This window comes from Brienomyrus brachyistius, chromosome 19 (genome assembly GCF_023856365.1).
Source record: "Brienomyrus brachyistius isolate T26 chromosome 19, BBRACH_0.4, whole genome shotgun sequence".
NCBI classification, from domain to species: domain Eukaryota; kingdom Metazoa; phylum Chordata; class Actinopteri; order Osteoglossiformes; family Mormyridae; genus Brienomyrus; species Brienomyrus brachyistius.
The window spans coordinates 8,054,762-8,080,964 of NC_064551.1; the positions used below are offsets into that span (position 1 = coordinate 8,054,762).

At 40.7% G+C, this 26,203-nt stretch overlaps 1 protein-coding gene across 1 annotated transcript in view; it reads right to left on the reverse strand.

Moving 5' to 3' along the window:
- Positions 1–489: 489 nt before the first annotated feature.
- The window catches only part of LOC125715015 (mitochondrial pyruvate carrier 1-like), a 142,861-nt gene continuing 117,147 nt past the window's right edge, over positions 490–26,203 (reverse strand). Inside the window, exons 2-4 of the mRNA XM_048986206.1 lie at positions 1,549–1,645; positions 1,274–1,406; positions 490–1,059 (exon numbers count right to left, since the gene is read on the reverse strand). Coding sequence (XP_048842163.1) covers positions 1,035–1,059; positions 1,274–1,406; positions 1,549–1,645 — 255 coding nt within the window. The 3' untranslated portion in view covers positions 490–1,034. The remainder of the gene's footprint in view (positions 1,060–1,273; positions 1,407–1,548; positions 1,646–26,203) is intronic.

Consider the following 26,203-nt stretch of genomic DNA (forward strand, 5'->3'; position numbering starts at 1 on the left):
GGAGAACATTTCAAAACGAATTTGAGGAAGTATTTCTTTACACAGCGTGTACGTAGAGTACGGAATAGTCTTATTACTAGTGTAACGCAAGCTAAATCCCTGGGTTCCTTTAAATCAGAGCTAGAGAAGATTTTAATAACTTTGAGCTATTAGTTAAGTTGTCCCCAAAAGAGCTTGATGGGCTGATTGGTCTCCTCTCGTTTGTAAATTTCTTATGTTCTTTTGTAAGATTTTAACAACTCTGAGCTGTTAGTTGAGTGCTCCCCAAACGAGCTTGATAGGCCAAATGACCTCCTCTCATTTGTAAATTTATGTTCTTATGTAGGTATAAAAATAACTGACCATATGATAAAATGATTTTGTCTAATACAGGACTACAGTCTTCATTAGGTATATATTTTCCCCTCGCACTTTGTATGGGCAGTGAATTGCCCCTACTTACGTGTGGATTCCTAATAAGAAAAATGCAAGAAATGAACACACATATAGTCAGAATAATTCTCATGTTGTCAACTATTGAGTGCAATTCAAATTTTATTGAACAAATCTAATGATTACAGTATTTTTTTGTCAAACAAAACACTTACAATGAACTGTTCCAAATTATTATGCACAGTAAGCTGCAAAACACTTTATAAGTTGCAAAGAACTGAAAATTGTCATTTGTTGTGTTTGCAACATATGTACTGAAATCAAACACGTCACGTCACATTTTGACATAGGACCCCTTATTTGATAGCAGCTTCACAAGTCTTGCATCCATTGAACTTGTGTATTTGGACAGTTTCTGCTTGTGAGCACTGGTTAGTGGCGGCAGAATAGAAGGTTTATGCACAGTTGCAGTGGAGGACTCTACACCTTGATGTCCATGGGACTCCAGAGGCACCAGCAGCTTCAAATATCTGTTTGCTGCTACATAATGGCATTTTAGCAGCTGCTCTCTTGATCTGATGCATGGATCTGGCAGAAATCTTCCTCAATTTCCCTTTATCTGCACGAACCCGTCTGTGCTCTTATCTACTGCATGGAAAGGCTCATTTTCCATTTTTGTTCTGCATTCTGAAATGGAAGAAAAAAAACTTTCATGAAGAACACAAACCTATAAAAGGTACTTCTGTGACACTATTAAGGAAGGATCTGACTAGGAGAAAAGCTGGCAGAGTGATTGCCTGGCTGTCGGCTGCAAATGCTATGTCGAGCAGTAATATGGCATTAATCAACAGATATGAGGTGAAGATTTAAATATTCTAGAGGGAGCCTGGTGGGGACCTACTTGTGTCGGATGAGCCGGCCTCCCTGGATCACTTGTGCCGTCACATTGGCCATGTGGCAAGAAAAAAGGAGCCAGTTTCGGGGCTGGACTCGGTATGAGAACCTCATAAATATCACAGAGTAACAGGTAAGAGCTGGGGAGACAAAGATCATGCAGGGGTCAGAGGCCAGAAAGAAGAAGAGCAACCAGCTTAAAACCTTTAAAAAGTCCCTCTGGAGTCCCGAGTGACCCAGTGGACGCTCATATAGATGGAAGGTGAGCCCTCTGCCTCTTACCGAAGGTCATTCGACCGCTGATGATGTCGGGGCTCTTCCTCATATCGCTGACTGCGACTAGGGGAAGACCCCAATTAATAACTGGTCCCCAGAAGTGCTGAAATCAAACAATAAAACACAGAGCTGATCTAACATGCAGCAGGGTGAAGGTACCATTAAATAAATTTCAGAGGATTCTTACAATACATTAGTGTGAGATTATTAAACAGTAGTCATAAAATTACATGTATATTAACAAAAAATCAGTTTGTTACTTTCTTACCGTGCTTTTGTTGTAAGGATTTTCCCAACAGGCACATTCAGATCACGGAAAGACAAAGAAAACAAACAAAAAAAATTATAAGTGCAATTCTGTGATCACCAGCAGCACTTCTGCAATGAGGGACCCAAATGTAAGCAGTGACTTTATGCTTACATCTACAACAAAGTGAAGAGTTTAAGCTTCTTATACACTGACGGCAATCGACAAGGAAAGTTTACATATTGGATTTTTACATAAACTGCAAGCGCCTCTGGATGCACATACCTCCTCAGATACTTCCGAAACTCTTTGTTTTTAAGCTGGTTTACAGCTCTCTGAAAGAAATTCCTTGCCATGTTTAGTCAATGTACATGCACGTATGTTGATTTTGTTCAAAATGAAATGTGAAGATGAATTTGCCGTTTATATAGGAATGCGAATGACATCAGCACTCTAGATTCTAGAACTTACATACGTAGGCTACTGCTTATGTAACTGACGTAACTGTTCCAACATCTCCTTGGAAACGGACTGGAATTGAATGGAAGAATGTTAGTGGGCGAAATGAATTTTGTCAACTGAATAAATTCATTTTGTGTACAAAATGCATTTCCTGAACGAAAGTCATTTTGTGGAGGAAAGGAATGTCATGAATGATACAGAGTCATTTCGTGGAAGAAATCGATTCTGCGGAATTACGGAGTGCTTTTGTGGAAGCAAGAAATACATTTCATCTGTTGCAGAGTCACGAAAAAGCAGCGCTTGACACTTGGCATACCATAAAGTACAAAGTACTCAGCAGGCACATGGACGCAGACACATCTGTATCCACACCTGGATATTTCAGTGTGACTTTTATTGCGTGGATTCTTACTACAGTGGTGCCTGCGGTTCACGAACACAATCCGTTCCAGGAAAGTGGTCGTGAACCAATTTGTACGCGATCCAAGGCAATTTTCCCAATAAGAAAGCATTTAAATTCCACTAATTCGTTCAGAAGTCTACCAAATAATGATTTGTTGTCAATTGTTTTTCTGGTTTTTATAGTGAAAACTTTAAAGAAAAACACAATATAGTGTGACGACGGGCGGACCGAGGCATTACGGGAGACATGGAGACTTGCTTGCTGGGGTAATTACGCTTTTTATTTACAGTCATTAAACCCCTTGCATTGTTGTGGTTGTTAATGTTAATGGTTGCATTTCCCTATTGTCGCGTGTGTGTTTGGCCGTGTTTTGTAAACGGTCCGATCCTCACGTGTATTTAGCGTGTGTAAATCATCCACCGTGTGTGCATCTTGCAGTTCGGCGTCTGTGTATTTGGGACGTGTCCCATTGGAAAGACATTGGGATTTTGGCTTTTAAAATCTCAATCTAAAGAAGCACATCGAAGAAAGCTAAACTAATGGTAAACACCAGTGAATTAATTTCAGTTATCACGATTAGCCTGGATAACAGCTTGGGGAGAGCTTTGTGTCTGATGTTAAGTGAACGTTTTCTTCTCTTGGTGATAGGCTGGTTAGGGCATTTGAATCACTAATATTAACTTGGACATTTGAACAATGAACACTGAAATAGTTATGTAAGCTGAAAAACAGGGTTTTGTGACTGAGATAATGAACCCCATGCTGGTAATAGGAAAAACGGTGACTTGTGTTTTCAGAAATGGCTTTAAAATACGTTAACATTAACCTGTACTTCTTTTTTAACAATAGCATACTCCTGTTTAGGTTTTTAAAGCCCTCTTTTTGAAGTGTGTGATGTATGCAAATTTTTTCTTTTCCATGCTTTAAAATGCTGAGTAAACGTTTTGATATTAAAAGTTTAGACAGCGTTCCGTTGTTATTCATATTTACTTGCACTTTAATTACTCAAGTACAGTTAGTTACAGATTATTTGTAATACTTAAGTACAGTGAACACTATGTACTTTAAGACTTTTACTTGAGTGGAATTCTAGTTGGTGACTTGGGAGGGTATCTGTACTTATACTTAAGTGTGACTTTCGGGTACTTTATACAAGACTGTGAACAAGCTCGACTGTCTCAGACGGAAATCATAGCTCAGAGGTAATGATACTATATTAATAATCTCTGAGTTAATGATTAAGACATATATCAGCCTTCCAGCTACAACTGACTAGAAATCAACCTAATGTTTTTCATGTTAGAAATCATAAACCTGCTTCAGTTCATGTCTCTGTGTGAAATCAGATGTTACTCACATGGCACAAGGCCCAATGTGGCTCTGACTGTAATCACCCAGAGTGTGGCCCAGCGTGACTCCTGATGACATGTTAATCTCTTGGAGTGGGAATTCCATTTCCATAAAAGGTATTGTAGGAAACCTCGTTAATGGAAATATATTTTCAAAACCTTCGAACAATATTGGCCTTTCGCATTTTTCTCACAAAAAACTCCAAAAATGTCAGGTAGTGACAACTCCAATGAGCAGAGTGAAAAAACGATTAAAATCGGTATTTAACTAACTAAATCAGAAACACATTTTTGTTTGACTGTTTAACAAACACATCTAAAATTTTATACATTTAAACATTAACAAAAGCTGTTAATGTGTTTTCTTTAAAAGTTACAAGTCTATTTTGTGTGGTTTTTCACAATAAGACTCATGAACGACTAAGTTAGTATGTTTTGGGGTCTGTATGCACATCGCGGTCCTATACTTTCACAGACCTAAAGTTAAACTCTAAAGCCCCTAACCACCGGTGTGTGTGTGTGTGTGTGCGTGTGTGTTTGTGCACATGAGCATGAATATACATTTACCGAAAAAACATATTTATTAAAATAACTAAGGCTTTATTCTGTCAAATTTTTTTTTTTTAGAATTCCAGCAGATAAATGGGGTCGTTATAGTGAATCTGTAGTCTCCCTGCATAGTGGATGACTGCTGACACTGTTGAATTTGAACTATGTTTCATTAACTATCAAACAGTCTGCAGCTCCGTTACCGTTGTCAACTTAGCATTGTACTCCAGCAAGCATCTCAGATCAAGCTTGTAGATTATATAAGCTGGGGCCGTGGGCACCTTGTAGGATGTCTTTATTAAAATAACTAAGACCTTATTCTTTAAAGTTTTTAATGTGTATTTGCAGCATGGTGCTAAATGCAGCTTACTGGTTCCTATTAAATATAATTAAATAATCATGTACACCTTCTTTAAAATAACAAGACTATATCCTAAATTCTTACACCCTTGCCTGATTCCACAGTTCCTACCCCACACTTATGTGGCCCCCCTCCCACCATTCCATGACTTGTGAGATAAGGAAAGCACACTTCCCAACCTTTGGTTGTGCACTTGTGCGCATGCTTGGGGTTTTGCTGTGTGTGTGTCTGTGTGTCTGTGTGTGTAGGTTGTTCATCTTGTAGGTTGTTCATATTAATTTAAAATTTCGCTATAACAAAACAATCCTTATACATTTTAATAAAAAACGTGAACTATATTTGTTTGGTGTTTTTTTGATTGAGCAAACTCTTTTGTGTTTTTGTGTGCGTGTCCGATACAACTGTAGTTTGTATCAACTTTTTTTTAGTTTGACCTCCGGGGTGTGTGTTTGTCTGCATGCGCGTGAATAAACATTTACTGAAAAACGTATTTATTAAAATAACTAAGACTTTATTCTGTCAAAGTTTTTAAAAATGTGTTTTGATGCATGTCACTAAATGCTGCTTAATAGTACCTAACCGGGGGTGCTCCCCCAGAGACAGTTGCTAGTCCATTTATTCTTTTAAAGACTACTGATTCCAATTTGGTGCCATATGCTGATTCAGGTCTCTTGTAGATTTTCTCTTGACCGGTCAGCGCAGTCTCTCTCTTGTACATAGAAAAAAAAAACAGAGAATACCTATTATTAGAATGTTATTTTTAATTTAATTTAATTAAATAGCGTTTTTATCACGCGAATAAAAGAAATAATATACTCACCGGGTAAGGCCTGGATGAACCTCTTTGGCTGGCAGGAAGGGTAAGACCTCGAAGATACTTGTGCCTCTACCCTAGGAGGAAAAGGCCCCCCCGCTCGACGTAATATCAACCAGGTGCAGTCATATCGTTTCTCTATTAACCCATATCTGTACTGTCGTGTATGAAAAACAGGATTTACTGGGAGACAAAGTGTGTATGGCCCGAGTCATTAGAGATGACCTTCAAAAGTATGGCTCCATATGCTGATGTAATACAACGCTTGCGTGTCTTTACTAGATTATTTAATTGCAATTAACCAGGTGCACTCATATTGTTTCTCTATTAACCCATATCTGTACTTGTGCGAGGTCATATATGAAAAACAACACTTCAAACAGATTTTATGTATGGCCCAAGTTGTTAGAGATGGCCTTCAAAAGTGTGGCCCCATACGCTGATGTAATACAAACGCTTGCGTGAGGAAGAAACACACATACACTGTCAAAACTACCGGCAAGCGTTTTTATTGGACGACAGACCCTCCGCCTCCTCTCATTCTTTGCTCCAACTTTATCATTTTCTCCCAGAGTCTCAGTCTCTCAGAGTTTCTCTCAGACTCAGCTCTCCGGCATCAGACTCGCGCAGCGGCATGGCTCTCAGCTCTCCGGCATCAGACTCGCGCAGCGGCACGGCTCTCAGCTCTCCGGCATCGCTCTCTCCGAGGATTATCCAAGGCCGTGGGGACCTTACCGCAGTACCGCACCAGACACAGCATTCTAAGTCCTTCGGTGATTCTCCAAAGCCCGGGACCTTACCGCAGTACCGCAACACCAGACACAGCGTACGCTCACGCTCCATCAGGTAACCCACCCCCGCTCAGCCCTGGCGGCGCCCGACAAAATAATAACTTGTTAAAATAACACACACACTCATAAGCACTCTCCTCAATATAATTTAAAAATAAAATAATAATTAAATAAATCATTTAAAATAAATAAATAATTTATAATAATAATAAATAATTTATAATAATAATAAATAATTTATAATAATAATAAATAATTTATAATAATTAAATAAATAATAAATAAATAAATAAAAATTAAATCCAACTCCCGTGATGTTACATTGTACCACCACAACCAAGCCCCGCCTACACAAGCCCCGCCCCCAAGTGACCTTTTGACCCGACCTGTCAATTTGATGGAAGCGGTATTCCATCCCTCTCTCTGAGATCAGAACTTAGAGAGACAGACAGTGGAGTACAGTGGGGGGGGGGGGGAGAAACTGCATGCGGAAGGTATTCGAAGCTACCCCAACTGGTGCACATAGAGTTGTAGTTATAAAGTAGTCGCAGTAGGCCTTATGCAATATGTTATGCGGTAGTACAAATATATTGTTACGTTAATCCTATTAAATGTTAACCATGTATTTACAGTGACTCAATGACAAGATGTCAATACCAATCTTGAATCAAAGGTCAACCTAATATTCACTGTGATTCAATGTCAATATAATCAATATCAATATTCTTATCTCAGGTTGGAGCCTGTTCTGGTAAATTGATCAAAATGGGTGGATTTTACCTTGCTGCAAATGTGAACCAATAGAACTTGATTTCTTGTTTCATGACCAATCAGGACTTAGATGTCCTTATAGGGAATTGGCTATTATAGTCTATCAACTGGTTGCTCTTTGTGCTCGGGGTGCCTGGTGCTAGAGTGTGACAGAAGCACTTTGCTGGATTGCTTGAATAAAAGAGAACTCTCTCACCAACTGAGAGGTCTGGAGTTTAATTCTAAATGGCTCAACTAGAGTTATCAGAGAGGTTGATTCATAATTTCCCTTATATAGAATCAGTGGTTGCGCAGGCACGCGGAGTGGAGCTTCCCGAATAAGGCTGAAGTTGGCTCCTTATTTGCAGCTCCTTACTCACATTTTCCGATCCACCTTAAATGCTGCGCAGCCGAATGCAATGACGCGATTGCGCCTGTAGAGGGGCTCATTTAGCGAGGGTTACCTTCAGAACTTCATTTGGCTTTCGATTCCTATTAACTGAACACGATTATACTGACTTGTTGCCACTTTGAGGAAAGTATATATCTGGGCAGTTTCAGTAATAGTATGTGTGTATTTTATCAGAAAATGAGACAAACGCAAACGTCTTTCCACTCCCAATCAGGCCCAGAAATATGCCCAATCAGGCAAATATGAACTTCTCAGTACACATCAGGTATGCCACTATATAGGAAAAGTGACATTGTCCTGACCCAGACTGATTTAATACTTTAAAGATCAGATGGAAACAAGGCATGTCATACTATAGCGCACAAAGGTGTGAATGAGAAGCCAGGTTTCCATGCCCATTTTAATACATTAAATCAGTCTGGGCCAGGACAATGTGACTTATTCTATATTGTGCATACCTGACGTGTACTGAGAAGTTCATATATGCCTGATCCAGAGAGGTTTAAAGTATTAAAATGCTCCCCCTACATGCGCAATAAGACGCTGCGAGTAATAAATATGACTGGTGTGTGAGTGTTTGTGGGCTGGCCCGCCATCCTGGGTTGTTCCCTGCCTCGTGCCCATTGCTTCCGGGATAGGCTCCGGACCCCCCGCGACCCAATAGGATAAGCGGTTTGGAAAATGGATGGATGGATGGAATAATAAATAAGACTGATGTGTGACTGTGCCCTGCGATGGGCTGGCCCCCATCCTGGGTTGTTCCCCGCCTCGTGCCCCCCGCGAGGTAGAAGGATAAGCGGTTTGGAAAATGGATGGATGGAATAATAAGTAAGTTACGTGTGATCCCGCTGCAAATAATAATACGTAATACGTTATTACATGAATGCGCACACAGATGGAGTGCGGAAAAGGTGGAAGCGTAAGAGCAAGATGAATGCGGTAGGCAGGAGTCCTTGCATTAACAGTGAGACACGCGTTTCTCTCATAATGTAATCTATCTTAAAGGTTTTGATGAAACTTGAGAGCCTTGAATAAAATAAGGCAACAATTTGCACCCACTTTTTGGGAGTAAACATAACTGTTTATTGGAGTAAACTGTTTTTTTTAGTGAAATACACCCAATTTAAAGAAAATAAATATTTTAAATATTTAACTGTAAAATGTGGAATTCTATACTGTACTGTTTTTCCGCCATACTACCTTTACCAGCATGCTGTGCAGTTTGTACATTCCCACCGTTAAGGCAGTTTTTTTTTTTCATCTTGGATGGACCAATTACAGTGGAGAAATCCACTTAGCCCGCGAAATCGCGGCGGCAATGCGTCAGTTGCTGGAGTGAGGGTGTTCTTTTTGGCGGAGATAACGGGGCTGTCGGCACGTCAAATTTTAAATGGCAAGCAATTTCTTTCCAAAAGCTATGAACCAACTGAGAAACAAGTAGTATCGGAAGTATCTGAGGAGGTATGTGCATCCAGAGGCGCTTGCAGTTTATTTAAAAATCCTATATGTAAACTTTCCTTGTCGATTGCCTTCAGTGCATATAGAGCTTAAACTCTTCGCTTTGTTGTAGATGTAAGCATAAAGTCACTTCTTACGTTTGGGTCCATCATTGCAGAAGTGCTGCTGGTGATCACAGAATTGCACTTATAATTTTTTTTGTTTGTTTTCTTTGTCTTTCCGTGATCTAAATGTGCCTGTTGGGAAAATCCTTACAACAAAAGCACGGCAAGAAAGTCAGAAACTGATTTTTTGTTAATATACATGTAATTTTATGACTACTGTTTAATAATCTCACACTAATATATTGTAAGAATCCTCTGGAATTTCGTTAATGGTACCTTCACCCTGCTGCATGTTAGATCAGCTCTGTGTTTTATTGTTTGATTTCAGCACTTCTGGGGACCTGTAATTAATTGGGGTCTGCCCATAGTCGCTGTGACGGGCATGAGGAAGAGCCCTGAAATAATCAGTGGTCGAATGACCTTAGGTAAGAGGCAGAGGGCTCACCTTCCATCTATATGTGTCCACTGGGTCACTCGGGACTCCAGAGGGACTTTTTAAAGGTTTTAAGCTGGTTGCTCTTCTTCTTTCTGGCCTCTGACCCCTGCATGATCTCTGTCTCCCCAGCTCTTACCTGTAACTCACTCATTTTTATGAAGTTCTCCTATCAAGTCCAGCGCCAATACTGGCTCCTCTTCGGATGCCATGTCACCAATGCGACGGCGCAGATAATTCAGGGTGGCCGGCTTATCCGACACAAGTAGGTCTCCACCAGGCTCCCTCTAGAATATTTAAATCTCCACCCCTCATCTGTTGATTAATGCCATATTACTGCTCGACATAGCATTTGCTGCCGGCAACCAGGCAATCACTCAGCCAGCTTTTCTCCTAGTCAGATCCTTCCTTAATAGTGTCACACAAGTACCTTTTATAGGTTTGTGTTTTTCATGAATGTTTTTTTCTTCCATTTCAGAATGCAGAAGAAAAATCTCCCCTCCTCCCAAATAAATATATATATATATATAAATTTATATATCTGTGTATTCATTTCTTTCATTTTTCTTGTTATGAAACCACACGTGAGTAGGGGCAATTCACTGCCCATACAAAGTGTGAGGGGATAACATTTACCTAATGTAGTCCTGTATTAGACAAAATCATTTTATCACATGGGTCAGTTACAGTTACCTACATAAGGACATAAGAAATTTACAAGCGAGAGGAGACCAATCAGCCCATCAAGCTCATATGGGGAGAATTTAACTAATAGCTCAGAGTTGTTAAAATCTTATCTAGCTCTGATTTAAAGGAACCCAGGGATTTAGCTTACTACTTACTAAACTAGTAGCAAGACTCTAAAAACATGATGTGTAAAAAAGTGCTTCCTCAAATTTGTTTTAAAATGTTCTCTCGCTAATTTCCACTTATGGCCACGATTTCTAATATTTAAACTAATATTGAAATATTGAACAGCATCCAGACCTGTTAGAATCTTATATACCTGGATCATGTCCTTCTTAGTCTCCTTTACTCGAGGCTAAACGGATTCTGCTCAGTTAACCTCTCGTAAGACATTCCTCTAAGACAAGGAATCATTCTGGTACCCCTACGTTGCACCTTTTCCAAGGCAGCAATGTCCTTCTTAAGGTATGGTGACCAAACCTGCACACAATATTCTAGGTGGGGACTTACCAAGGAATTATATAATGGAGCCGTTTGTGGTGGACAACATCAAAGGCCTTCTGCAGAACTAAGCAGATAACATCATAGGCCTTTTTGTGATCAATTTCTTTCGTAGCTTCCTCAAAGAACTCAAGTAGATTAGTTAAACAGGACCTACCTCTCCTAAATCTATGATGGCTATACCTCAGAATGTTATTTTAATCCAGGTAATCTACCATTTTCACTTGGATTATAGCTTCCATTACCATTCCAGTTATGCAAGTTAAACTGATTGGCTTATAGTTTGCTGGATTACTTCTATCCCCTTTTTTGAATATGGGTGTTATATTAGCATGCTTCCAATTAGAAAGTGCCACACCAGTAGATAAGGATTTCTCAAATAGTAATGTTAAAGGTTGGTTAATAATATCCCTCATCTCTTTTAAAACTATACTTTATACCAGGGGTGCCCAAAGTGGGGCCCGCGGGTACTATTTAGATTGGCCCGCCAATGGATATCTAAAATTTTAAATTATTACTGTACTAAAATTTGTTTCAAAAACTCTTAAAGCACGAATCCCAGTGTAGCTATCAGTGCGCCCGGCGTACTATTTAGATTGGCCCGCCAATGGATATCTAAAATTTTAAATTATTACTGTACTAAAATTTGTTTCAAAAACTCTTAAAGCACGAATCCCAGTGTAGCTATCAGTGCGTTTACTTTTTAGTGTACGTTGGCCTAACTAATATATATTATACAGTCCTCACTCATGGTGCTTTGATTACATTTGAAATATCTAAGACTAAAATTGAAATACAAGCAACTATAAGGGTAATGTAGAGTATATCTGTGCACATATGTACATTTCCACACTTCATAAATAGTCATATTTTAACAATTTGTAAAAAGTCCCATGAGTCTTTGTTGCCGCCATACGCGATCAAACCAGTTTGTGGCGGGTCACCACCGGGCTGCTAGCTTAAGCCACTATCAACATGGAGCGGCATCGTCAGTGGCACACAGACAAAAGACATTTTAAAAAATGCTGGGAGGAAGAATATTTTTTTCACTGACATAAATGCTAAAGCGGTCTGCCTTATTTGTAACCAGTCTGTTGCTGTACTAAAGGAGTATAACATTCGTCATCATTATGAGACGAAGCACGCAGCATTTTCGCAATTCAAAGGTGATGCGCGAAAGAACAAGACCAGGGAGCTGCTGGCTAAACTTTACAGGCAACAAGGGACTCTTACACGGCCCTCGACAGCCCAGGACAGCGCGACACGAGCCAGCATTGAGATTACTGCGCTAATTGCCCGGACTGGGAGATCATTTTCAACGGGTGACTTTGTTAAGGAGTGTCTGTCCATAGCTGCGACAATCATGTGCCCGTCACAGGCAAAAACTTTCTCCCAGATCAGCCTCTCACGAAATACTGTGACACGTCGTATTGAAGAAATGTCTCGAGACATTAAGGAGCAATTTAAAGCAAAGGCTGCTGGATTTGTCGCCTTTTCTTTGGCGTGTGATGAGAGCACGGACATTTCGGACTCTGCACAACTTTTGGTTTTCATACGGGGAGTAAATGAAAACATGGAAATAACTCAGGAGCTGGCTGGATTTGAGACACTGCGCAGCACAACAAAAAGTGAGGATTTGTTTGCAGCCGTTGAGCGAGTGTTGGATACGAACGGGCTGAGCTGGGAAAAATTGGTTGGGATAACAACTGATGGAGCACCTGCCATGGTTGGGAGGAAAACAGGCCTTGCCACACTAATTTCCCAGAAGGTTTCCCAATGTGGAGGTAAGGTGGCAAAATACCACTGCATCCTGCACCAAGAGCAACTATGTGCCAGATCAGTTGGTATGGGAGACGTGGTGCGTGACGTGATTAAAATCATAAACTGCATACGATCAAAAGCGCTCTCACACCGCCAGTTCAGAGCTCTTCTAGAGGAGGTTGATTCACAATACAAGGATGTGCTTTACCACCAAGAGGTGAGGTGGCTGAGCCGCGGGAAAGTCCTCAAAAGATTTTTTGAGCTGCGCCATGTCATCGCGGAGTTTCTGACAAGCAAGAACAGTGACACTCAAGTCCCCACAGATGAAAAATGGTTTTGTGACGTGGCTTTTATGGTGGACATCACTGACCTGCTCAACACCCTGAATATTCAGCTTCAAGGGAAGGATCAGATCATCACTGAGCTGTTTGACCACATAACGGCCTTCAGGTCGAAGCTGCAGCTACTCTGTCGACATCTGTCAGCAGGTTGGTTAATACATTGTACACACACAGAGACACACATACACATTCAGTTTTAATGGTGATAATGTCTATCATACTGTATTTTATGCCGTAAATAAGTCCCGTCCTTGTTAACTGTGTCGCGGAGGGACAGCGCTGTCCATGGTTCTTAAACTTGATTGACAGGCAGACATGCGCTTTGTTTGTCTTTTGGAGCTTGCATATTTTTTGTGATTGTAAAAATGCTTATGATTTAATCAAGTGATAATGGAGAGGAAAGGCGGCAGCATGTACCTGCACCTCACATGATAAAAGTGCAGTTACTGGGACTGATATTATGTGGAATATGTTAGTAAGTGCATTTACTAACATATCCATATTCCACTGTTGTGCAGTTAAAAAGTATTGTTAAAAAGTATTGTAATAAAATTGTAAGGCTAACTCTTTCAAAGTACATAAAACAACATTTATGTTGCAATATTTATTATTATTTGACGACTTAGCAGCTCTTTCACTTCTTCCCAGGAAACCTTGCACACTTCCCTAGTCTGAGAGAGGTCAACCTGGTGAAGCAGAGACTGCCTGAATATGCAGCACTTCTCAGACACTTGGACCAGGACTTTGCGTTGCGCTTTGAGGACTTTAGGGAAAGTAGAGGTGACATGGAGCTGTTTTCTCAACCCTTCACCATAAGTGTGGACTCAGTGCCTGATCACATTCAGATGCAGCTAATTGAGTTTCAGTGTGATTCTGAGCTAAAGAATAAATTCATGTCACTACACCTGAAAGACTTCTACACACATGTCTCATCTGAAAGGTACCCAGACATTAGGAAACATGCACAGGTCATGTTAGCTTTGTTTGGCAGCACTTACATCTGTGAACAGACTTTTAGTGTAATGAACCTTAACAAGTCCAGGCTCAGAAGCACTCTGACTGACCCACACCTACAGGACATCCTCACCCTCTCAGTGAGTTAGCTGCAACCTAATATTGATAGGCTGATAAACGCCAAAGAACAGCTTCATGTTTCTCACTAGTGGTGCAATTATATTGTTCCTACTGTTGTTGTTGTGTTGCTGTTGGACATGCACTCTTTGACATTTTGCACTATATGTGATTACAAAAGTTTAGACGTGTTCTAAATGCCTATATATATCTTATTTGTCATATTTTGTTTAATGTTATTTACACAGAACGGAAGGTTAGATAACTGTTTGATAAATAAAACTACTTTACTATTAGTGTTTGTATTTTGTGTAAAATATTACATTTGGCCCGCGGTCCTCCGATAGATTTTCATTTTGGCCCACTAAGGGAAAATGTTTGGGTACCCCTGGTTTAAGGTATTAAAATGCTCCCCCTACATGCGCAATCGCATCATTGCATTCGGCTGCGCAACATTTAAGATGGACCGGAAAATCCGAATAAGACGCTGCGAATAATAAATAAGACTGGTGTGTGAGTGTGTGTGGGCTGGCCCCCCATCCTGGGTTGTTCCCTGCCTCGTGCCCATTGCTTCCGGGATAGGCTCCGGACCCCCCGCGACCCAATAGGATAAGCGGTTTGGAAAATGGATGGATGGATGGAATAATAAATAAGACTGATGTGTGACTGTGCCCTGCGATGGGCTGGCCCCCATCCTGGGTTGTTCCCCGCCTCGTGCCCCCCGCGAGGTAGAAGGATAAGCGGTTTGGAAAATGGATGGATGGAATAATAAGTAAGTTACGTGTGATCCCGCTGCAAATAATAATATGTAATACGTTATTACATGAATGCGCACACAGATGGAGTGCGGAAAAGGTGGAAGCGTAAGAGCAAGATGAATGCGGTAGGCAGGAGTCCTCGCATTAACAGTGAGACACGCGTTTCTCTCATAATGTAATCTATCTTAAAGGTTTTGATGAAACTTGAGAGCCTTGAATAAAATAAGGCAACAATTTGCACCCACTTTTTGGGAGTAAACATAACTGTTTATTGGAGTAAACTGTTTTTTTTTAGTGAAATACACCCAATTTAAAGAAAATAAATATTTTAAATATTTAACTGTAAAATGTGGAATTCTATACTGCACTGTTTTTCCGCCATACTACCTTTACCAGCATGCTGTGCAGTTTGTACATTCCCACCGTTAAGGCAGTTTTTTTTTTCATCTTGGATGGACCAATTACAGTGGAGAAATCCACTTAGCCCGCGAAATCGCGGCGGCAATGCGTCAGTTGCTGGAGTGAGGGTGTTCTTTTTGGCGGAGATAACAGGTCTGTCGGCACGTCAAATTTTAAATGGCAAGCAATTTTTTTCAAAGAGCTGTAAACGAACTGAGGAACAGGGAGTTTCAGAAGTATCTGAGGAGGTATGTGCATCCAGAGGCGCTTGCAGTTTATTTAAAAATCCTATATGTAAACTTTCCTTGTCGATTGCCTTCAGTGCATATAGAGCTTAAACTCTTCGCTTTGTTGTAGATGTAAGCATAAAGTCACTTCTTACGTTTGGGTCCATCATTGCAGAAGTGCTGCTGGTGATCACAGAATTGCACTTATAATTTTTTTTGTTTGTTTTCTTTGTCTTTCCGTGATCTAAATGTGCCTGTTGGGAAAATCCTTACAACAAAAGCACGGCAAGAAAGTCAGAAACTGATTTTTTGTTAATATACATGTAATTTTATGACTACTGTTTAATAATCTCACACTAATATATTGTAAGAATCCTCTGGAATTTCGTTAATGGTACCTTCACCCTGCTGCATGTTAGATCAGCTCTGTGTTTTATTGTTTGATTTCAGCACTTCTGGGGACCTGTAATTAATTGGGGTCTGCCCATAGTCGCTGTGACGGGCATGAGGAAGAGCCCTGAAATAATCAGTGGTCGAATGACCTTAGGTAAGAGGCAGAGGGCTCACCTTCCATCTATATGTGTCCACTGGGTCACTCGGGACTCCAGAGGGACTTTTTAAAGGTTTTAAGCTGGTTGCTCTTCTTCTTTCTGGCCTCTGACCCCTGCATGATCTCTGTCTCCCCAGCTCTTACCTGTAACTCACTCATTTTTATGAAGTTCTCCTATCAAGTCCAGCGCCAATACTGGCTCCTCTTCGGATGCCATGTCACCAATGCGACGGCGCAGATAATTCAGGGTGGCCGGCTTATCCGACACAAGTAGGTCTCCACCAGGCTCCCTCTAGAATATTTAAATCTCCACCCCTCATCTGTTGATTAATGCCATATTACTGCTCGACATAGCATTTGCTGCCGGCAACCAGGCAATCACTCAGCCAGCTTTTCTCCTAGTCAGATCCTTCCTTAATAGTGTCACACAAGTACCTTTTATAGGTTTGTGTTTTCATGAATGTTTTTTTCTTCCATTTCAGAATGCAGAAGAAAAATCTCCCCTCCTCCCAAATAAATATATATATATATATAAATTTATATATCTGTGTATTCATTTCTTTCATTTTTCTTATTATGAAACCACACGTGAGTAGGGGCAATTCACTGCCCATACAAAGTGTGAGGGGATAACATTTACCTAATGTAGTCCTGTATTAGACAAAATCATTTTATCACATGGGTCAGTTACAGTTACCTACATAAGGACATAAGAAATTTACAAGCGAGAGGAGACCAATCAGCCCATCAAGCTCATATGGGGAGAATTTAACTAATAGCTCAGAGTTGTTAAAATCTTATCTAGCTCTGATTTAAAGGAACCCAGGGATTTAGCTTACTACTTACTAAACTAGTAGCAAGACTCTAAAAACATGATGTGTAAAAAAGTGCTTCCTCAAATTTGTTTTAAAATGTTCTCTCGCTAATTTCCACTTATGGCCACGATTTCTAATATTTAAACTAATATTGAAATATTGAACAGCATCCAGACCTGTTAGAATCTTATATACCTGGATCATGTCCTTCTTAGTCTCCTTTACTCGAGGCTAAACGGATTCTGCTCAGTTAACCTCTCGTAAGACATTCCTCTAAGACAAGGAATCATTCTGGTACCCCTACGTTGCACCTTTTCCAAGGCAGCAATGTCCTTCTTAAGGTATGGTGACCAAACCTGCACACAATATTCTAGGTGGGGACTTACCAAGGAATTATATAATGGAGCCGTTTGTGGTGGACAACATCAAAGGCCTTCTGCAGAACTAAGCAGATAACATCATAGGCCTTTTTGTGATCAATTTCTTTCGTAGCTTCCTCAAAGAACTCAAGTAGATTAGTTAAACAGGACCTACCTCTCCTAAATCTATGATGGCTATACCTCAGAATGTTATTTTAATCCAGGTAATCTACCATTTTCACTTGGATTATAGCTTCCATTACCATTCCAGTTATGCAAGTTAAACTGATTGGCTTATAGTTTGCTGGATTACTTCTATCCCCTTTTTTGAATATGGGTGTTATATTAGCATGCTTCCAATTAGAAAGTGCCACACCAGTAGATAAGGATTTCTCAAATAGTAATGTTAAAGGTTGGTTAATAATATCCCTCATCTCTTTTAAAACTATACTTTATACCAGGGGTGCCCAAAGTGGGGCCCGCGGGTACTATTTAGATTGGCCCGCCAATGGATATCTAAAATTTTAAATTATTACTGTACTAAAATTTGTTTCAAAAACTCTTAAAGCACGAATCCCAGTGTAGCTATCAGTGCGCCCGGCGTACTATTTAGATTGGCCCGCCAATGGATATCTAAAATTTTAAATTATTACTGTACTAAAATTTGTTTCAAAAACTCTTAAAGCACGAATCCCAGTGTAGCTATCAGTGCGTTTACTTTTTAGTGTACGTTGGCCTAACTAATATATATTATACAGTCCTCACTCATGGTGCTTTGATTACATTTGAAATATCTAAGACTAAAATTGAAATACAAGCAACTATAAGGGTAATGTAGAGTATATCTGTGCACATATGTACATTTCCACACTTCATAAATAGTCATATTTTAACAATTTGTAAAAAGTCCCATGAGTCTTTGTTGCCGCCATACGCGATCAAACCAGTTTGTGGCGGGTCACCACCGGGCTGCTAGCTTAAGCCACTATCAACATGGAGCGGCATCGTCAGTGGCACACAGACAAAAGACATTTTAAAAAATGCTGGGAGGAAGAATATTTTTTTCACTGACATAAATGCTAAAGCGGTCTGCCTTATTTGTAACCAGTCTGTTGCTGTACTAAAGGAGTATAACATTCGTCATCATTATGAGACGAAGCACGCAGCATTTTCGCAATTCAAAGGTGATGCGCGAAAGAACAAGACCAGGGAGCTGCTGGCTAAACTTTACAGGCAACAAGGGACTCTTACACGGCCCTCGACAGCCCAGGACAGCGCGACACGAGCCAGCATTGAGATTACTGCGCTAATTGCCCGGACTGGGAGATCATTTTCAACGGGTGACTTTGTTAAGGAGTGTCTGTCCATAGCTGCGACAATCATGTGCCCGTCACAGGCAAAAACTTTCTCCCAGATCAGCCTCTCACGAAATACTGTGACACGTCGTATTGAAGAAATGTCTCGAGACATTAAGGAGCAATTTAAAGCAAAGGCTGCTGGATTTGTCGCCTTTTCTTTGGCGTGTGATGAGAGCACGGACATTTCGGACTCTGCACAACTTTTGGTTTTCATACGGGGAGTAAATGAAAACATGGAAATAACTCAGGAGCTGGCTGGATTTGAGACACTGCGCAGCACAACAAAAAGTGAGGATTTGTTTGCAGCCGTTGAGCGAGTGTTGGATACGAACGGGCTGAGCTGGGAAAAATTGGTTGGGATAACAACTGATGGAGCACCTGCCATGGTTGGGAGGAAAACAGGCCTTGCCACACTAATTTCCCAGAAGGTTTCCCAATGTGGAGGTAAGGTGGCAAAATACCACTGCATCCTGCACCAAGAGCAACTATGTGCCAGATCAGTTGGTATGGGAGACGTGGTGCGTGACGTGATTAAAATCATAAACTGCATACGATCAAAAGCGCTCTCACACCGCCAGTTCAGAGCTCTTCTAGAGGAGGTTGATTCACAATACAAGGATGTGCTTTACCACCAAGAGGTGAGGTGGCTGAGCCGCGGGAAAGTCCTCAAAAGATTTTTTGAGCTGCGCCATGTCATCGCGGAGTTTCTGACAAGCAAGAACAGTGACACTCAAGTCCCCACAGATGAAAAATGGTTTTGTGACGTGGCTTTTATGGTGGACATCACTGACCTGCTCAACACCCTGAATATTCAGCTTCAAGGGAAGGATCAGATCATCACTGAGCTGTTTGACCACATAACGGCCTTCAGGTCGAAGCTGCAGCTACTCTGTCGACATCTGTCAGCAGGTTGGTTAATACATTGTACACACACAGAGACACACATACACATTCAGTTTTAATGGTGATAATGTCTATCATACTGTATTTTATGCCGTAAATAAGTCCCGTCCTTGTTAACTGTGTCGCGGAGGGACAGCGCTGTCCATGGTTCTTAAACTTGATTGACAGGCAGACATGCGCTTTGTTTGTCTTTTGGAGCTTGCATATTTTTTGTGATTGTAAAAATGCTTATGATTTAATCAAGTGATAATGGAGAGGAAAGGCGGCAGCATGTACCTGCACCTCACATGATAAAAGTGCAGTTACTGGGACTGATATTATGTGGAATATGTTAGTAAGTGCATTTACTAACATATCCATATTCCACTGTTGTGCAGTTAAAAAGTATTGTTAAAAAGTATTGTAATAAAATTGTAAGGCTAACTCTTTCAAAGTACATAAAACAACATTTATGTTGCAATATTTATTATTATTTGACGACTTAGCAGCTCTTTCACTTCTTCCCAGGAAACCTTGCACACTTCCCTAGTCTGAGAGAGGTCAACCTGGTGAAGCAGAGACTGCCTGAATATGCAGCACTTCTCAGACACTTGGACCAGGACTTTGCGTTGCGCTTTGAGGACTTTAGGGAAAGTAGAGGTGACATGGAGCTGTTTTCTCAACCCTTCACCATAAGTGTGGACTCAGTGCCTGATCACATTCAGATGCAGCTAATTGAGTTTCAGTGTGATTCTGAGCTAAAGAATAAATTCATGTCACTACACCTGAAAGACTTCTACACACATGTCTCATCTGAAAGGTACCCAGACATTAGGAAACATGCACAGGTCATGTTAGCTTTGTTTGGCAGCACTTACATCTGTGAACAGACTTTTAGTGTAATGAACCTTAACAAGTCCAGGCTCAGAAGCACTCTGACTGACCCACACCTACAGGACATCCTCACCCTCTCAGTGAGTTAGCTGCAACCTAATATTGATAGGCTGATAAACGCCAAAGAACAGCTTCATGTTTCTCACTAGTGGTGCAATTATATTGTTCCTACTGTTGTTGTTGTGTTGCTGTTGGACATGCACTCTTTGACATTTTGCACTATATGTGATTACAAAAGTTTAGACGTGTTCTAAATGCCTATATATGACTTATTTGTCATATTTTGTTTAATGTTATTTACACAGAACGGAAGGTTAGATAACTGTTTGATAAATAAAACTACTTTACTATTAGTGTTTGTATTTTGTGTAAAATATTACATTTGGCCCGCGGTCCTCCGATAGATTTTCATTTTGGCCCACTAAGGGAAAATGTTTGGGCATCCCTGGTTTAAGGTATTAAAATGCTCCCCCTACATGCGCAATCGCATCATTGCATTCGGCTGCGCAACATTTAAGATGGACCGGAAAATCCGAATAAGACGCTGCGAATAATAAATAAGACTGGTGTGTGAGTGTGTGTGGGCTGGCCCCCCATCCTGGGTTGTTCCCTGCCTCGTGCCCATTGCTTCCGGGATAGGCTCCGGACCCCCCGCGACCCAATAGGATAAGCGGTTTGGAAAATGGATGGATGGATGGAATAATAAATAAGACTGAAGTGTGACTGTGCCCTGCGATGGGCTGGCCCCCATCCTGGGTTGTTCCCCGCCTCGTGCCCCCCGCGAGGTAGAAGGATAAGCGGTTTGGAAAATGGATGGATGGAATAATAAGTAAGTTACGTGTGATCCCGCTGCAAATAATAATACGTAATACGTTATTACATGAATGCGCACACAGATGGAGTGCGGAAAAGGTGGAAGCGTAAGAGCAAGATGAATGCGGTAGGCAGGAGTCCTCGCATTAACAGTGAGACACGCGTTTCTCTCATAATGTAATCTATCTTAAAGGTTTTGATGAAACTTGAGAGCCTTGAATAAAATAAGGCAACAATTTGCACCCACTTTTTGGGAGTAAACATAACTGTTTATTGGAGTAAACTGTTTTTTTAGTGAAATACACCCAATTTAAAGAAAATAAATATTTTAAATATTTAACTGTAAAATGTGGAATTCTATACTGTACTGTTTTTCCGCCATACTACCTTTACCAGCATGCTGTGCAGTTTGTACATTCCCACCGTTAAGGCAGTTTTTTTTTTCATCTTGGATGGACCAATTACAGTGGAGAAATCCACTTAGCCCGCGAAATCGCGGCGGCAATGTGTCAGTTGCTGGAGTGAGGGTGTTCTTTTTGGCGGAGATAACAGGTCTGTCGGCACGTCAAATTTTAAATGGCAAGCAATTTTTTTCAAAGAGCTGTAAACGAACTGAGGAACAGGGAGTTTCAGAAGTATCTGAGGAGGTATGTGCATCCAGAGGCGCTTGCAGTTTATTTAAAAATCCTATATGTAAACTTTCCTTGTCGATTGCCTTCAGTGCATATAGAGCTTAAACTCTTCGCTTTGTTGTAGATGTAAGCATAAAGTCACTTCTTACGTTTGGGTCCATCATTGCAGAAGTGCTGCTGGTGATCACAGAATTGCACTTATAATTTTTTTTGTTTGTTTTCTTTGTCTTTCCGTGATCTAAATGTGCCTGTTGGGAAAATCCTTACAACAAAAGCACGGCAAGAAAGTCACAAACTGATTTTTTGTTAATATACATGTAATTTTATGACTACTGTTTAATAATCTCACACTAATATATTGTAAGAATCCTCTGGAATTTCGTTAATGGTACCTTCACCCTGCTGCATGTTAGATCAGCTCTGTGTTTTATTGTTTGATTTCAGCACTTCTGGGGACCTGTAATTAATTGGGGTCTGCCCATAGTCGCTGTGACGGGCATGAGGAAGAGCCCTGAAATAATCAGTCGTCGAATGACCTTAGGTAAGAGGCAGAGGGCTCACCTTCCATCTATATAAGTGTCCACTGGGTCACTCGGGACTCCAGAGGGACTTTTTAAAGGTTTTAAGCTGGTTGCTCTTCTTCTTTCTGGCCTCTGACCCCTGCATGATCTCTGTCTCCCCAGCTCTTACCTGTAACTCACTCGTTTTTATGAAGTTCTCCTATCGAGTCCTCTTCGGATGCCATGTCACCAATGCGACGGCGCAGATAATTCAGGGTGGCCGGCTCATCCGACACAAGTAGGTCTCCACCAGGCTCCCTCTAGAATATTTAAATCTCCACCCCTCATCTGTTGATTAATGCCATATTACTGCTCGACATAGCATTTGCAGCCGGCAACCAGGCAATCACTCAGCCAGCTTTTCTGCCAGTCAGATCCTTCCTTAATAGTGTCACACAAGTATCTTTTATAGGTTTGTGTTCTTCATGAATGTTTTTTTTCTTCCATTTCAGAATGCAGGAGAAAAATCTCCCCTCCTTCCAAATAAATATATATATATATAAATTTATATATCTGTGTATTCATTTCTTTCATTTTTCTTATTATGAAACCACACGTGAGTAGGGGCAATTCACTGCCCATACAAAGTGTGAGGGGATAACATTTACCTAATGTAGTCCTGTATTAGACAAAATCATTTTATCATATGGGTCAGTTACAGTTACCTACATAAGAACTTTAAAGAAATTTACAAACGAGAGGAGACCAATCAGCCCATCAAGCTCATATGGGGAGAACTTAACTAATAGCTCAGAGTTGTTAAAATCTTATCTAGCTCTGATTTAAAGGAACCCAGGGATTTAGCTTACTACTTACTAAACTAGTAGCAAGACTCTAAAAACATGATGTGTAAAAAAGTGCTTCCTCAAAGTTGTTTTAAAATGTTCTCTCACTAATTTCCACTTATGGCCACGATTTCTAATATTTAAACTAATATTGAAATATTGAACAGCATCCAGACCTGTTAGAATCTTATATACCTGGATCATGTCCTTCTTAGTCTCCTTTACTCGAGGCTAAACGGATTCTGCTCAGTTAACCTCTCGTAAGACATTCCTCTAAGACGAGGAATCATTCTGGTACCCCTACGTTGCACCTTTTCCAAGGCAGCAATGTCCTTCTTAAGGTATGGTGACCAAACCTGCACACAATATTCTAGGTGGGGGCATGCAGGGGCATGATCTATTTCCGTGATCTAAATATGCCTGTTGTGAAAACATTCCAACAAAGTCACAAACTGATTTTTTTGTTAATATAAATATAATTTTATGACTACTGTTTAATAATCTCACACTGATGTGTTGTCAGAATCCTCTGGAATTTCTTTAATGGTACAGTCGAACCTCGTTACTACGTACAAGACGGGATATCAAAAACATGTACGTTATAAGCATAGAACGTTGTAACCACTTAGTGGAAGATGGATGAAAGAACTCACGAAATATCCATGTAAATGATAAAACTTTAATAGAACAGACCCTTAAATTGACTACAAAACAAACGAACACGTTATTACTTGTTAAATAATTCGACAAAGCTCATTTGGATCCTTGGAATTTTCATTAAATTACTCACGATTACTTAGTGCCGGCCTGCGATAAACGGCAACGAAAATACACAACGGCTGGTCAAAATGGATTTTTAAAATAAACATTCGCATCCAAATGAAATATTGGTCAAATTAAATCATAAAATCCTTTACTTCCATTATTATTCTGAATTCACAATTACCGAGATGACCCGTATTTCACAAGGTTTAATAAACGAAGAATACGCACACAACACTTAAGCCATTACTACGCAGCCCAGTAATGATCGGTCAAGGCAACTCATTTAACGCCAAGCAACGCAATAGACAAATGTGCATTGTCGGGCGAAGATCAGGTAGATACAGGTAGATGTAGCGACACAAGTTGTGGTGGGCGGGGAGAGCGCTGTACGTTGGAACGATGGTTAGTTTTCATATTTTCTCTAGAAATTTGGATGTTGTATCGAAGTTTACGCTGTAAGGGTGTACGCTGTAAACAATGGCTGCTATTGGAATAATACCTAGGCTAAAAATGGGAATTAGAAACCTGTACGTTGAAAAGGTGAAAATGTTGTATCCGGGGTACGTAGTAACGAGGTTCGACTGTACCTTCACCCTGCTGCATGTTAGATCAGCTCTGTGTTTTATTGTTTGATTTCAGCACTTATGGGGACCTGATTAACTGAGGTCTGCCCAAAGCAGCGATGAGTAATATGAAGAAGAGCCCTGAGATCATCAGTGGCCAAATGACCTTCGGTAAGATGCAGAGGGCTCACCTTCCATCTGTGTGAGCGTCCACTGGGTCACTCAGGACTCCAGAGAGACTTTGTAAAGGAGGTTTAAGCCTGTGAAACTAATCCAGGGTGGCCAGCTCATCAAATACAAGTAGGCTGCCACCAGGGCTTCAAACCGGCTCACTGTTCATTCAAAGGCTCCTGTAATATATTAAAAAGGACAATTCACCCTAAAACTGAGAAAAGGGGGCCGTTCAGCTCCAAAATCAGGCATCTCCCAGTGCAATGAACTAGATGGTTAGATATCAGTAAATCCTTTAAAAAAATCCTTCAGTTTTAGGGTGAACTGTGCTCTTTACATATCATTGATAAATGGGCACAGCTGATACAGGCTGGCCGGCTCATCAGATACAAGTAGGCCCCTGCCAGGCTCCCTCCAGTATATTTAAATCACCCCTCATCTGTTGATTAATGCCATATATATAAATATAAATGCCAAGCTGTAGAGTATTATGCTTAACGAGAGGGTGGATAAAAAGAGCCAAGTCGCAACAGCCAAACGCGAAGTATTGCGCTAATGATTTATAGCCTTGCCGAGCACTTTCTTGTCTATCGTCTTACCCGAACTCCTAACCTGATCTGTTTGCCCCGTGTATTTGCCTTACCTGTTTTCCTTCCCGTTCCAGACCCGTTCCCGCACCTGACCCGTTTTCCCCACCGAGCCCGGCACGTCCCGTCCCTGTACCCCTGTGTGGTCCTGTCCCGTGCCTCCGTGTCGGATTGCTTCCCCGGATTACGACCTACCTGCCTGTCCCTCGACCTTGCCTTTCGCCTTTCCCTTCTGGTGCCTTAGCTTGCCTTACAGCACAAATAAAGCGTATTTGGGCTTGCATCTCTGGATCCGTGCCTTTCTGTTCTAGTTTCCCTGACTCTCATTTTCCCTGAAGTCTCATTTTAAATGTTGTAATCTTTATTTTTAAATTGATTGATTTCACACCGTCCCCAGAATGGTTTCCTTTCTTTTCCTTCAAGTCTGGTTCTGTACTTGCAATAATAAATATTATATATGTAAATATTATAAATGTGTTGATAAAACATCTAAATGTTGTTAAAATTTGAGAATATATTTTATGCATTATATTTGAAAAAGTCGAATTTGCAGCCAGCTCATTTAACTTATCACAAATAATAAGCTATAAATCATAATAGCAGCATGTGCATAAACATGTTATTGAAACAAACATGACCTGTAGATTCCTCAAGTACGGAGTCATTAAAAATGGCAAAACATGGGTCATGTACTTTTACATGTTGCCTTATGATATACCTTTATCGGCCCCTAGCGTAATTGGGTCAATGGTAGCGTAAATGAATCGGTCCTACAACCTTTTGCCAACACCTTGGTTGCCGTGCGGAAGCCATGCTCAGCATGATTCTGGAAAGCCACTGCTAACTTAGCCGACACTACAGCACATCAGCCTAGCCTCAACCGAACCTTCATGCTGTATTATATGGACAAAAGTACTGGGAAACCTGGCCTTTACACCTACAGGAATTTTTATGACATGTCGTTCTATGATCAGCATCGATATAGAGTTGGTCCCCACTTTGCAGCCATAACTGCTGCCACTCTTCTGTGAAGGCTTTCCACAAGAGTT